At 51.3% G+C, this 13,307-nt stretch overlaps 7 protein-coding genes across 7 annotated transcripts; 3 read left to right on the top strand and 4 right to left on the bottom strand.

Moving 5' to 3' along the window:
- Positions 1-248: 248 nt before the first annotated feature.
- Positions 249-1,346, bottom strand: N7474_008409 (uncharacterized protein; the record flags this gene model as incomplete). Its single annotated transcript, XM_057199819.1, has 4 exons — positions 249-761; positions 814-960; positions 1,100-1,120; positions 1,176-1,346. The coding sequence occupies 4 exons, from the start codon at positions 1,344-1,346 to the stop codon at positions 249-251; spliced, it is 852 nt and encodes a 283-aa protein (XP_057050520.1).
- Positions 1,347-2,083: 737 nt separating this feature from the next.
- On the bottom strand, positions 2,084-3,361 carry N7474_008408 (uncharacterized protein; the record flags this gene model as incomplete). The annotated part of the gene is made up of 1 exon (XM_057199818.1): positions 2,084-3,361. One exon carries the CDS (start codon positions 3,359-3,361, stop codon positions 2,084-2,086), a length of 1,278 nt encoding a protein of 425 aa, XP_057050519.1.
- N7474_008407 (protein N-lysine methyltransferase family protein) lies at positions 3,308-4,679 on the top strand (the record flags this gene model as incomplete). Its single annotated transcript, XM_057199817.1, has 2 exons — positions 3,308-4,047; positions 4,103-4,679. The coding sequence occupies 2 exons, from the start codon at positions 3,308-3,310 to the stop codon at positions 4,677-4,679; spliced, it is 1,317 nt and encodes a 438-aa protein (XP_057050518.1).
- Positions 4,680-5,777: 1,098 nt separating this feature from the next.
- Positions 5,778-7,194, top strand: N7474_008406 (type III PLP-dependent enzyme; the record flags this gene model as incomplete). Its single annotated transcript, XM_057199816.1, has 2 exons — positions 5,778-6,072; positions 6,134-7,194. 2 exons carry the CDS (start codon positions 5,778-5,780, stop codon positions 7,192-7,194), a joined length of 1,356 nt encoding a protein of 451 aa, XP_057050517.1.
- A 457-nt stretch (positions 7,195-7,651) lies between these two features.
- Positions 7,652-8,743, bottom strand: N7474_008405 (CobW family GTP-binding protein; the record flags this gene model as incomplete). The annotated part of the gene is made up of 1 exon (XM_057199815.1): positions 7,652-8,743. The coding sequence occupies one exon, from the start codon at positions 8,741-8,743 to the stop codon at positions 7,652-7,654; it is 1,092 nt and encodes a 363-aa protein (XP_057050516.1).
- A 917-nt stretch (positions 8,744-9,660) lies between these two features.
- On the top strand, positions 9,661-10,599 carry N7474_008404 (kinase-like protein; the record flags this gene model as incomplete). The annotated part of the gene is made up of 1 exon (XM_057199814.1): positions 9,661-10,599. One exon carries the CDS (start codon positions 9,661-9,663, stop codon positions 10,597-10,599), a length of 939 nt encoding a protein of 312 aa, XP_057050515.1.
- Positions 10,600-11,529: 930 nt separating this feature from the next.
- Positions 11,530-12,365, bottom strand: N7474_008403 (putative 2-hydroxychromene-2-carboxylate isomerase; the record flags this gene model as incomplete). The annotated part of the gene is made up of 3 exons (XM_057199813.1): positions 11,530-11,733; positions 11,790-12,239; positions 12,291-12,365. 3 exons carry the CDS (start codon positions 12,363-12,365, stop codon positions 11,530-11,532), a joined length of 729 nt encoding a protein of 242 aa, XP_057050514.1.
- Between the last annotated feature and the right edge of the window lie 942 nt (positions 12,366-13,307).

The following is a 13,307-nucleotide window of genomic DNA, read 5'->3' as shown; positions in this document are numbered from 1 at the left end:
AAGAGGAACTGGTGTTGGATCTGGGAAATATTTTGCAATCATAGAGAGATTTATGAGATAGAGTTGGAGCAAATAAAGAAGACCTTGTTTGAGGGCAATCATAGATCTCAAACAAGACAGTGTTTGTTTGATAGCCCAATCGGGAAGTCATAAAGACATAACTGTCTCATATAATCCTCTCTAAGATGCATAATATAACAGGCCACAAGGAGAAAAATATATTCATCCAACAATCAACCAAGGAAAGTCTACAACCTTCTAACAGCAAACCTCAACTTAAAAGTCTGCAATCCACCATGAAAGCTTCTCATGGCTCGATCGGCACCCTCCCACACTTCTATCCAAGCCTGCACATCCCACTTTGTGCCAGTCTCCTCTTCAACCTGTTTCCAAAGCTTCTTCCATGTTGAGGGATCATGTCTATAGTGTCTCTCGTCCGCTTCTTGATTTAACGGATCTTCTCGGCCAACCTGCCGTCCAATCAACAAAGACCCAGGCTGTGCACAAAGCAAGCTAACAACACGCTTGGCAATAGTGACCTGCTGGTCCCAGCTAAACAGATGGAAGAAGGATGCGGCATTGATGATGTCGACATGGCCGGTTAGCGTCTTTACTAGGTCGGAATTATCGTCGAAGATGTCGGCGCTGATAAATTGGGACTTTAGACGGTCACGATCTGCAAATAGGTCGTAGCCTATCTCGAAGAAGTCGAGGCGGAGGTCAGATGCGTAGAGATTTTCTGAAGGTACGCCGTCGAAGACCTGTGTTTCTTGATTAACGAGGGTTCTAGTTGCGAACAGGTCGAGAATTTACCAGATGACGCAGCTCTTGTCCGACTGCACAGCCTACATCCAGCAGCTTCTGGCCGGACTTGAGCCGTTCTAGAATCTCGGGGTAATGTGGCGATTGGGGGATGCTCATATCCAAGAAGCGGAACGACCCGATGCAGGGGTATGGGAACTGTTCATGGTATTTCAGTGAATGTTCTTACAGTGGAGAATCAGATTGAAAGAGTGTAGACGTCCACTATAGCGTCAAAGCGACAGTCTTACGAATAAAACTGGTCTCACTACCGACATGGAATGTCAACATCACTCACCACAGAGAAAGCCCGATCTCGCTGGCGAAGAACAGTCAGTATCAACAATCACAAACCCAGTCATGACAATTCTTACGACTGTTTTCACATGTTGCATCACCTCCCCTGGCGAGATCTCGCTGTACTTCTCTAGCAAAGTCCTGGCCGGCTCAGGAACCTCTTCTAGATCCAGCGCGTACCAGGGGAATTTCTCCCGATCGAATCCTCCGTCGAGGATCGAGCGAAGCTCAGACTCGGCTTTTGCCATAATTGGAGTCTCCCGTGTAACTAGAGAGGTCTTAACAGCGCCTGTATCTTTTCCGAGGTGAGTGAAAGTTGAAACGGAGCAGAAGGGCTGACGACGGCTTCGCGTGGAGCGGGGCAAAGACGCAATCTAGCCGGTACCGGCTTTATATTTTGTCTCATTCGGATTGATTTTGTCGTCTATAAACTTGACAGCTGTTATTCATGGCACCAAATTGACTATTTGAGGAGCCAGACTGGATTGCAAAGGTATCCAATTATCTCCTGTCCATTTACCGTGTTGTGTGGCAAGACATGATTGGATCGACTCAGACAAGACGATGATCACGAAATAGCTCTTCCTCCGGCATTTGACGACCCCGATCTTTCTGCTTGACTTCATAATTTGCTGGGCCTGACTTCAAAAGACTGCGCTTGGGCCTGGATAGAGCCAAGTGACCGTCCTTGAAAATTTTTTGGTGCTCAATTGATTTTGCTCAGAGCAAAAAGCGGCGAGCAAAGCCTAAAACAGAAAGAGGAAACATTCGAGCGCCGAATTCTAGACTCCACGTACCTTGTACAGCAGGCTACGTAGAAGTGAAGTTCATATAAAAATAAATTGGTATATTCAAGCCAAGATCCAAACCCGAGTCACCGTCCTAGCTAGTTCACATGCATGGGTATAATAAAGTACAAGAAGCAAGTCATTCGTCATATCGTACAGCCAGAATGGAAGACCGAGCAATGGTCGCAATGCTCGGTTTAGTGTGGTCCATCCATATCGGTGCCGCGAGGCTGATTAGGGGAGCCAGCCTCAAAGGAAGGGAAGGATTCGGTTTGATCGAATCTTCGACTGGACGAATCACTGGATTGCCTGGCATGAGTTGGTCTTTCCACGGTCGGGCTGAGCAAAGGTGAGGATCCAGTGGACGGCCGGGTGGGTTGATCAGAAGTGACCGAATGAGGATCGACTTCATCTTCAAGGCCGCGGCTCAAAGCCAGCTCGTGCGCGACAGCCCGTCTCTTTTGGATTGCTGATTCTTCTTCCAAAGCAGCGTGCTGTTCTTCTAATTTCAAATCTGCCATAGAAGGGGTATCAAGCCCCTCCACGACTGGCACATCTGATGCTGGTGATTTAGTAGACCCCTTCTTCTTCTTCCGCTTTGCCTTCTTCTTGGAGGACGTCCCCGTTAAGCTGGACGTGCCCGAGGGGGATTTTGTCATCTCTGATTTCGTCCCGGACTGATCATCGTCTTCTAAACCGGTACCTCGATGTCCAAGCACAAATGCGAATTCGTCATCTAGTGGTACTGCGTCTTCTTCCTCGTCGCTGGGGAACAAATCGCCGCGTGAGCTAAGTGAGTTTGTCGTCCCGAGCGAAGACTGAGTTGCACTCCGATTCCTTCCATTAGGACTATTAGTGGGCCGGATGAGATCTTCATCTGCAGCCTCCATCAAAGGCTCCTCTTCCTGTGCGAAGCGATGCAAACCTGACGGCTGCTCCTGTAGATCGGCCGCTGAGGGACGGTACTTTACACCGCGCGCGCCAAATCTCCATGGAAAACGTTCAAGGAAGCCGAGTAATGACGAGCTGGGAATAATGGTCGGGTCTGTGCGGTTATCTGGAATATGCACTGTGCTTCTCCGCCTGGGATTGCGTGTGCCATAGCTCATTTTCCGCGGCCGGCGTGGCTGCTCTGCAGTGCCCTGTGTCAATCCACTTCCCGCCAAGAGACGATCGAGTTCTCCCGCTCCCCAACCAAGCAAAGTATCATCCGCATCTTCATTGTCCCAATCGTCGTAGAAGTCAAATACAGCCTCGGCAGGGCCGCGCCGTCGCCGTCGTAGGTGGTCTTCTCTAGTCGGGAGACAGGGCGCGGTACATGCGTAGATGCAGTTGCCGAGAGAAGCAAAGCATGGGGAGATGTAATTATGTGAAAAGGTGTAGAGACCTTCCTGGGCGGTCTCGTTGGCCGATTCGAGGTTATGGGAGATCTGGTTGATCCGCTGGCGGATGCGAGGGTCGCGCGGGCGCATCATCTTGGATGGACAGCGCAAGGGGCAGAAAGGGTTGGTTCTTTCCTCACTGGCATCGGCGACATTGAAAAAGGGTCCCTTGGAATCAACGGGGTAACCCAGGCAAAGGTTGAGGAGGTAGACTCACGACGCAACCGACGATGTCATCTGACGTTAGTCAGCGCGGCACGTGAGATCAACCGTTTGGGGTCCGGGCGACGCTCTTTCGCTCTATATCATGGTCTATTATATCCGCTTCCTCAAGACCCCCGAGTCCAGCAGCAGAAGGGGTCCTCTGTTGTTTCTGCGTTGATTTGCATCACCACGGACCTTGGAGATGCATTCCTAGCCCAGGATGTGGACTTGATCGCAGAATTAGCTATTTCTCATTCCCCAAAAATCCTGACCACGAAGTCCTTGACATGGCAAGCTGGGAAACGTGAGCTTCCAATTTCTCTGGAGGTGCCTCGTGGCCTTCTGCAGCAACCCGTGGTGTTGACTGTTCGGTCTCTGCGCCCTCAGTCGCCTGTGAAAGATTCATTATGCCTGGTCCCATTAGTGGTCTCGGGCTGGAGTACCCCAATCTCGGCGCAATTGCCGGCTGAGAAGCTGATTGAACGTCGGTTCAATCTCGGGCATAGCCCAGAACCCCAAAAATCAGACCTCTGCATTTCCGAGGAGACTGGCAACAGCATTGCTCGGCATATCTGGTGAGCCAAGTTCCAATCCTCTAAATGGGACCAGCATCTGAACGGCATATGACAGGGATGCGGCCCTCGCCTCAGTAATATACCTTCAACAAACCATTAGCGGAGCATCAGAGGGAATGCCCCCGCTCCGCCACCTTTTACAGCACCCGCGCCAAAGTCCCCTCCAGGTGGTCGAATTGGGAGCCGGATGTGGCATTGTGGGCATTGCCCTCGCCCAGCTGCACCCCTACTGCTCCGTCCTACTCACAGACCTCCCGGAAGTCGAGGAGATTGTCACACGCAATACCAATGCTGCCCGACCGGCCTCCAAGTCGACGGTCTCCTATCGGCCTCTCGACTGGAACGAGCCGCTACCTGAGGATCTTTGTAGCAGCGCTATCGATCTGATCCTGCTGTCCGACTGTACCTACAACGCCGACAGCTTGCCCGCGCTGGTCTCTACGCTGGACCGATTGATCCGGATCTCGCCCGGGGCAATAATATTGGTGGCCCTGAAGAGGCGGCACGACAGCGAAACGGTGTTTTTCGATTTGATGCAGTCTGCAGCCTTCCGGCCCCTCCAGGACCACATCCCGCTTCCCTCGCAGCATGACCAAGTCGATCAGATCGAATTGTACTGCTACAGCCGATGAGGGATCTGTGAGACCATGGATCTACGCTAACAGGCTGATCTGTCGGTGTCCCACTGTTGTGCGTCATGATTTTTGGCTGACTAGTTAGCGCGTTGGGATCCTGAGAGCTTTCTTCCTTGGCCACTATTATCCGGTGACACAATTGATTTCTGGTCGGACAACAGCAGTCCGGCCGTGTAAACAATATTCTAAATAAATAAAAAATGTAATAAAAATTAGTACACCAGAACGGGATTCGATCGGCCGGGTCTAGTTCCTGCACTAGAAATCGCTCACTGTTGGATCTGACCATACGAGGCATAGTCGTACCTTGAGCAAAAGCACTCCGCTTCGGGTGATTACGTGAGGTAGTGCAACCTTTCCCCGGAGCGTCATATCTTCGTGTTTGCTCGTCTCGTCCACGACCTATTATTGTTTCTGCTAGTGAGTCTTTTTTGTTTTTTGGTGGTCTTGTTTGTGGAGAGGAAAATTGCCTCTGCGCGTGTTGTCCGTGCGTGTTCCTCCAGTAATGCCCTAAACCCAAGCTACCCTGGCCTCGCCCGACCCCAAACCCAAAAAATTCTGACTGCCCCTCCACCTTGACTTACGACTGGCCGCCTTTTATTCTCTCCCCTTCCTTCTTCCTCCATTGCTTTTCTCGATCATCACAATTCGACCTAGCTGACTCGCGGTTCGGTTTCTCAAGTTTATTCCCTCTGCCTTTGGAACCCCCCCTCCAAAGGCGACAAATTATCCGCTCATCACGGCTCCCGTAGCCTCGCTTGTACTTCTCAGTCAAGTTGTCTCGACTCGACGACTCCGCGACACGCTTAACAACATTCCTCCTCCTGCTACGGGTCTCTGAGCTTCCGTCCGGTGCGCCATTTTCTAGCCCGTTGACTCCACCGCCGGTCGATTCTTCTACCCTTGAGCTGCCGCATAGGACTACTCTGAAGTTCCTTCCTCTTCAGGAGGAAGGGTCGAGGAGACTTGGTCCAGTCAACTACGGTTGTGACGGTTATCGTCCTCCCTAACACGCAGTCGCGTTACTTGATTGATTAATCTTATATTTCTTCTTGCTTGTTCTCTTATATCGTGCCGAGTCGCAGCTGCACGGATATGGCCCCGACTGCGTGTGTATCGCATGCTGAACTATGCACCATCAAAAAAGACTATCTTACTAGTCTAGACCATCACGGTCAGGTCAGCAGCCATGGAGAGGACGACTTGTTGCAATCTCGGTTGACGGCCAAGGAATTGGTTCTGGATGTGCTGAAGAAACGGGCCACCGAGGTTGATGTGGACCACTGTGGCCCCGGGGAGGAGGATGCGTTCTATGTCGCGGACATGGGCGAGGTGTACCGCCAGCACCTGCGCTGGAAGATGAATTTGGGTCGTGTCAAGCCCTTCTACGGTAAGTCCCGTTCGGATCCAGTCTCAACTTCCAAGCATGATTTACTAAACGCCGACCACAGCGGTCAAGTGTAACCCGGATCCGGAGGTTCTTCGCCTCATGGCCCAGCTCGGAAACGGGTTTGATTGTGCGTCCAAGTCTGAGATCGAACTGGCTCTCCAGGCCGGTATCGAGCCTAGCCGCATCATCTACGCCCAGCCCTGCAAGACCAAGTCCTACCTGCGGTTCGCCGCCGAGGTAGGCGTCAAGCAGATGACTTTTGACAATGCCGACGAGCTGTACAAGATCAAGGCGACTTTCCCCGATGCCGAGCTGTACCTCCGCATCCTGACGGATGACTCGACCAGCCTGTGCCGCCTGAGCATGAAGTTCGGTGCTTCCCTAGATGTGGCCCGGCAGCTGCTCGAGCTGGCACACCAGCTCGAGCTCAAGGTTGTCGGCGTCAGCTTTCACGTTGGCTCCGGCGCAGAGGACCCCACCGCTTTCCTCAAGGCCGTCCAGGATGCACGGCTGGTGTTCGACCAGGCCGAGGAAGTGGGCCACGAACTCCACACCCTGGACGTCGGCGGTGGCTTCTGCCAGTCGAGTTTCGAAAAATTCGCTGGTATCCTGAGCGATGCCCTAGACAACTACTTCCCGCCGCACATCCGCATCATTGCCGAGCCAGGCCGCTACTACGTCGCCAGCGCGTTCACCCTCGCTGCCAATGTTATCGCGCGACGCGACGTCCCGGACCCGCTGGATCCCTCCCGCGATGCGTACATGCTGTACCTGAATGACGGTGTCTACGGCAACTTCTCGAACATCATCTTCGACCACCAGCACCCCGTGGCCCAGGTTCTCACCCGCGCCGCGGACCAGCCTGCCTCCCCGGACTCTCCGAATCCTGCGACTTTGGAGAGCATTTCGTACTCCATCTGGGGCCCGACTTGCGACGGCATCGATGTCATCTCCGAGCGCATCGACCTGCCGGGTCTTTTGAATGCGGGCGACTGGCTCTATTTTGAGGATATGGGCGCTTATACCAAGTGCAGCGCTACTCGTTTCAATGGATTCTCGGATAACCACGAGGTAATCTATATTTCCAGCGAGACTGGTGCTTCCGCCCTCCTCGACTATTAACTAGTTGGGTCCTTGTGCTGTGTGCTTTCTTCATTGTTGGTTTTCTGCTCACCCATGCCGCTCATTGTCTATTTCGGGTCCTTTCTGCTTGGAAATATTTTCGGTCTTCTGTCTTCCTTAAAAGACGGGTTGACTTAATATATGACTTGCTTTTCCGTGTTGCGTCTGCAATTTGCCTTTTCTAATGAATTAAAAAATAGAATAGAATTGGTTTCTTTCTTATTTTCCCGAATTCGTTCATAAGCCTTTCTCTTGAAACCGCCAGGTGTCACAATATGTCTTTGGCATGTAAATGATGATTTATCTGTTTACTGGCTGTGTATATGTGTTCTATCTATCAACGTTTCTCTAAATATGATATCGTAATGCATCAAAATCACCGAAAGAACTCTCCGCCAGGGAAAATGCTTCAGCTCTCGCGGAGCCAGCTCCACGGCGCTTGATACAACCTAGCCTCCTAGGCCAGTTTCTGCACGGTCAGATCGGCTTCGTTTGCTTGCACAAGTCCGCCAGCCTCGAGCTTCTTTTTCCACTTTGTAGACTCATACCGAGCACAGATGAAAGTCATGCGAGAGACCACCGTCGGGTCGGCAAACTCGGCCATCACGGCAGAAGGGGTGCACGTCCAGCGTCCGAAAGCCCAGTTCAGGATATAGTCCTGACAGGCAGGAGAATCGGATTTCTGGCGCGCCTCGAGATTGTCGGATGACTCTGCCGGTGGATTTTGAGTAGAACAGCGCATGATCCCCTTGATGCGGTAGACTTCCTCTCTCGGCACAGAGGAAAGAAGCTGCTCCAAAGCAGGGATGTCCATTGTCGTGTCCGACGAGGAGGATTTGAGCATCACAGAAAGCACCTCGACTTCGGACTGGTGGTCATGCTTGTGCTCATGGTCATGGCCATGCTCTACCCCATTTAGACCATGCTTGTCCTCCTTCGCAAAGAGCGCACCATCAATCCCCAACAACACACCCTTATCCACTCTCCCCTTCTCAGACTTCACCCAAGGCGTCTCAATATCCAAATCTCCAACCCGATCCAAGCAGACATCAAACCGCTGCTCGGGAACACTCTCCCACTTATTAAAAATAATCAGATCCGTGTACTTGGCTTGCAACTTAGCCGTGTACGACGTATCCTCATATCCCTCCCAATTCTCCACATCAATCACGCTAATCACACCATCTAGCACAAAGTGGCCCCCCTGTTCGCGCGCTAGCCTGTTCACCTCCATCGCCAGCGTAGCGGGGAATGCGCTCCCGCTCGTCTCGATGACGATTCGGTCCGGCTGCACTTCATCGCGTAGCTGATTGAGCGCGTCGCTGAGTTGTCCGACCAGGTTGCAGCAGATACAGCCATTTAGCAGCTCGCGGACGCCGGAGATTGATTGCGTGGAGGCGAGTTGGGAGTCGACGGCCACGTCGCCGAATTCGTTTTTTAGAAGGGCGAGCCGGTAGGAAGGTGGCAATTGCGGGATTAGGTTGAGGAGGAGGGTTGTTTTTCCTGAACCGAGGAATCCGGTGACGATTGTTATAGGGATTGGGGCCATGATGGGAGAGTTGGGCGGAATTGAGTGTTGGGGAAAGATTCGATTCGATTATTATCTTGCTATCGGAGATATCGGAGGGGCAGGCGGGCTAAACTGTTTTGGGTAATAGAGCAATACATACACTCCAGCTCCATGGTAACATTATCCTTGACAAATAAATTAATACATACATAGTTAACTGGCATCGTGAAGGTTCCCTCTGCAAAGTCCATGTACATACGTTAGGTACACTGTGTATTTTCACTATACAATGCAAGCGTCTGGCGCACGCCATAGGCAAACGGATATTTTGGGAACTTTTGCATAGTCTATTTTTGGCAATAATCTCTAAATCTACGACATACATTCTAGTCTAGATTTCCTCATCACAATTTGGCTTCCATTCTAGTCAATTCGCCACTGTGAGCAGCCCGAAAGCAAATTGAAAGCACGTCGCGTTTTGGAGCCTGTCCATAGCAAAAGAGATTGTATGAAGACGAGAAGACGAATCATCCCTTGAACCCTGACGCAGAAGTTAAAGGGGGCGAATCCTGCAGGCAAGTTGAAAGCATGCCTGGCTCTCGAGATTATCCATAGCAAAAGATTAGTAAAAGAGACAATTATCTCTTGAATCCTAGCGCAGAAGTTAAAGGGGGCTAATCCTCCAGGATTGCCCCCTTTAACAGAAGACTACTCTTGGCCCGTTTCTAGGGGGACAGCGCCAAGTATCAGGTCGACATAATGGGGCTCCCTCACTTCGTCTAATGGAAAGAAAGAAAGCACGAGCGATTTACCCATCTACGCCCCAGGAGGGAATCCCTCAGGGGGAATCCCTAAGGGGTCCAGCCCATGTCTAGGCATTTACAATAGAGCGCATCTCCAACCTGACGTTTCGCAACGGAAGACGACCAGAAAAGCACTTGAACTTTGGCCTTAGAATGTTGTTCAACGCGTCTCCCAGCAGCTGGATCATGTCTTGGATTTTAGCACTGCAATTCCTTATTTCTCTTTCTTTACCTTTCACCCACGCTGCGCCAGTCTCCGACCTCGTACAGCTGTCCGGCTCTGTGGGCCATGAGACAGCTCCGCTGCCAGCTGCATCTGACGAGTACGAGAAGTATCTCAGCAAGCGAAGTCCAGGCGTAACTGGGAACGCATGGTTCATACGCACGAGGAGAAACGGCGATAAAGTTTTTGGGTTTGGTCAAGATGTCGGCAGCAAATATCTCCCTGCTAGACAACTTGGAAGTGTCACAGTGAAGAATCGGCCACTTGGGAGCGGGTCATTCGGGACAGTATCGGAAGGCATTCTCTTTGAATTCGACAGATCGCGACCAAGAGAAAAAGACTTGGAAGACGAGCCTTGTGGTTACGAAAGGTCCAATGTTGTCGTGAAACGGGGCAAGGCAAAAGACTCATATTTTGGCGGAGCGGTGCAGCACCGCCTCGAACCCGGTGGTTACGTTCCCATAGTATACAAAGACCTCTGGATACCAGCCGGCAGGGACTATCCAGAGGGTGAGTCACTCGTTGTTATGGAAAGGATGGGTAAGGATGCCTTCGCAATACTGAGTCAGTTTCCGACAGCGTTCGCAAGAAAGGAACCGTGGGCCTTATCATTCAGTCGCCTCTATATGATAAAAGATCTAGTGGATGGGTTGGAATATGCTCACAGCAATCGCATCATTGACATGGATGTCAAGCTCGAAAATCTCATGCAGCGGATTCCCACCGCGCGGTCCAGGTCGCAGCGTTTCGCCATCATTGACTGGGATTTCGCCATAGACCTTAGTAGGGCTCAAAGCTCTTGGCCTAGAAAAGGCACTCCACTCTATGCGGCTCCAGGTAAGACAAAGAATCCCAACTGCTGCAGATGACAGCAAACTCACAAAACCTTAGAGGTGGCAAAGGGGCAGTATTCTCAATGGCCCTATGCACCTGACGTTTACTCGGCTGGAATATGCCTTCTATTCGCAATTAAACCCGCCCTGCTAGACTCTCGATACATCCGCGATGTAATAGGCCTCAAGAACGAATACAGAACCCCCGCGGGGGTCCAAGATTACCTGGTCAGTCACGGGCTATTGAATTCAGGGTATCATTTCCCAGAGGTTTTCGATCTATTGGCCAAGGTACTCTGTGCACCACAGCTTCGCTTGTCAATGGCGGAGTTTGGGAGGGGGCTCCGTAGATTGCGGGACCTTCCCAAGTATCACGGGGAGCTTCCGTTTGTTCAAGGTTAGCCTGGGGTGATGCAATAGGACTTTGACGGGGACCCATTTTGAAATTTGCCGATCCCTTCGCCTCCGTCCTTTGCGATCTTAGTTAAGTACGTGACTGCCCTGAGCATGGTCACTGGGTCTGGGCCTGTGCTAATATCTACTAGGTGCACTGGAGCCTAAGCGCCGTCACGAAATCAGCCCAGATAGGAAGGCCCTGCCGGCAGACATCAACCTGTGTATATAACTAGTCGAACACGAATTGGAACGAACTGGATGGACTTTAGACCGCGTTCGAATGTTTTTTCTTTCCATTTTAGTGCCTACCCATGCCCCTTTTTGCTCACTGGGGTAAACCTACCTTTTGCTCTTGATATCGCTCCCATTTCTCCCTTCAACCAAGGACTGGCATCATCAATATGACCTTCTTGGACCTAGTGGTCCGCCTACCCCAGTGGCGAACGCACTGGAGAAGTGGAAGACCGATCTGATTTTAAAAAAAGGCGGAAAGCGGGACATATAAATCTTTCGTTATTATAAACAGAGCCAACAAGTATGCTGCTGAAACAACCTGCAACTCGTAATCTGTCACAGAACGGCTCGGAATCCTTTATCCACGCTACGATCCAGACCCAAAAAGTCCGCAACCTGACCGAGATGGTCGATGCCCCAGAACCCCTCCGTCTCGCCCTTGGAGTTGGTGCACTCGAACCATGGTAGACCAAACGCGCCAGACTTAAAGGCCTGATCCGTGTTAGAGGACAGGATAGCCTTTATATCCGGTTGGCCCATCTGAAAAAAACACATTAGACAGGGACTAGGGTACACAGATTAAGCATCCAACTTACGGCAGACAAAACATCCTGCGCCTCCTGCTTCCCAAGAACACCCTCCAAAATAGGAAGGAATCCCGCCGGTTCCCCAATCTTCGAGTTGCGCTCCACCCAGAACGAGCGATAAAGAGCATCGAGGACAGGTTCAACCTTTGCAGGCGACTTCTGGGAGACAGCACACATAGCTCGCTGGACGGCGAGGGTGCGCACCGGGAAGCCCTCGGGGGTGTTAGCGCACACGGGCACGGAGAAGTATTTGGCCCAGCGCAAGCGTTCCTGGTTAATCCACTTGTCCTTGTCTGTGGGGAGTAAACTTTGTGAGAATTCTATTTTGATAAGATCAAGGAGTTTGGGCTCTGTCGTACTCTTGATGTTGATTGGAGGCGTGTTGCCGCACGTTTGCATCAGTCCCCCCAGTAGGATGGGGACATATTGCACATTGCATTGAGCGAATGTGGGCGAGTTCTGGGGATATGGTTCGAATCAACACTGGAAGTCAGTAGGTGGTGGACTCACCTTCAACACATGGAATGCGATGTAAGCAAAGGGGCTGACGATGTCATAGTACAGAGTGATCCTGGGGGCTGACATGATGGCGCGATGTGCTTCCAGACTGGTACCAGAAATAAAACATTGACAGCGAAGAGCGAAGATGGGTATGGATGCATTCCCCGCGCGATGACTCAGCTCGATCGAAGCCGAGGTCCGGTTGAGGTGTGGTGTTGTGTTGGGATAACCTTAATTCGTCGATGGCGATAGTTCCTCACCTACATGTGTTGGGTGTGGAATTCCATATGGAGGAAGTTGTGATCGAGAGTTCGGGGTCCATGGAGCCTTCCATCGCTCTTTACCTCGACGTTCTTCTCCTTCCACCAATTCGCGCCTTCTATAGCATACCCTATCCCACAGCTTACTACCATGACCACAGAACATAAGTTACCGGTCCGGCCACTGATGACTTAGCGACGCAGGTTCATGCTAATGTCTGTTCTCGTCGGCGCTTCTGCCGAGATGCCCGCCTGGAGGAGCACGAGCAGTGGGCAATCCAGGAAGGCTCGCTTTCTCAGATCGCTGCAACAGACAGCTAGATAACCGGCAGGATGAGCCTTTGTACCCTGGAAATGGGCTACTTACCAGTGGGAGATGTGAACTGACACCCCGGTTTTTGAGCTTGGCTTTTGTAGTTGGTGATGTGGTTATTGAATGATAGCAGGGCCTACTGTACTATTCTGTATTAATGCACGTATACATTGCAATATCACTCGTTCTGTCTGCCCAGGAACCCTTCACGATGCTACTTGAAGATATTGTCCCCAGCAAGTAAACAACAATTGCATCACAGTGTGCTCATAATGAATAAAATCCGCTTTCTTGCCATCGCCGGTGCCACCACGGCAAGCACGAAAACCCAAACTTGCACCTCATATAGCTAGCTCTATTACCAATTTTCACCAGATACATATTGACCTACTCGTCGAAACTCCATCCACCATGTCTTCTCACTCTGCCAGCCCATCCTTCTCCCAAGACATC

This window comes from Penicillium riverlandense, assembly GCF_028828495.1.
Source record: "Penicillium riverlandense strain IBT 135883 chromosome Unknown utg000007l_segment0_segment0, whole genome shotgun sequence".
Classification (NCBI taxonomy): domain Eukaryota; kingdom Fungi; phylum Ascomycota; class Eurotiomycetes; order Eurotiales; family Aspergillaceae; genus Penicillium; species Penicillium riverlandense.
The sequence above is the reverse complement of the archived record's forward strand: the minus strand, read 5'-3'. Positions and strand labels throughout refer to the sequence as shown.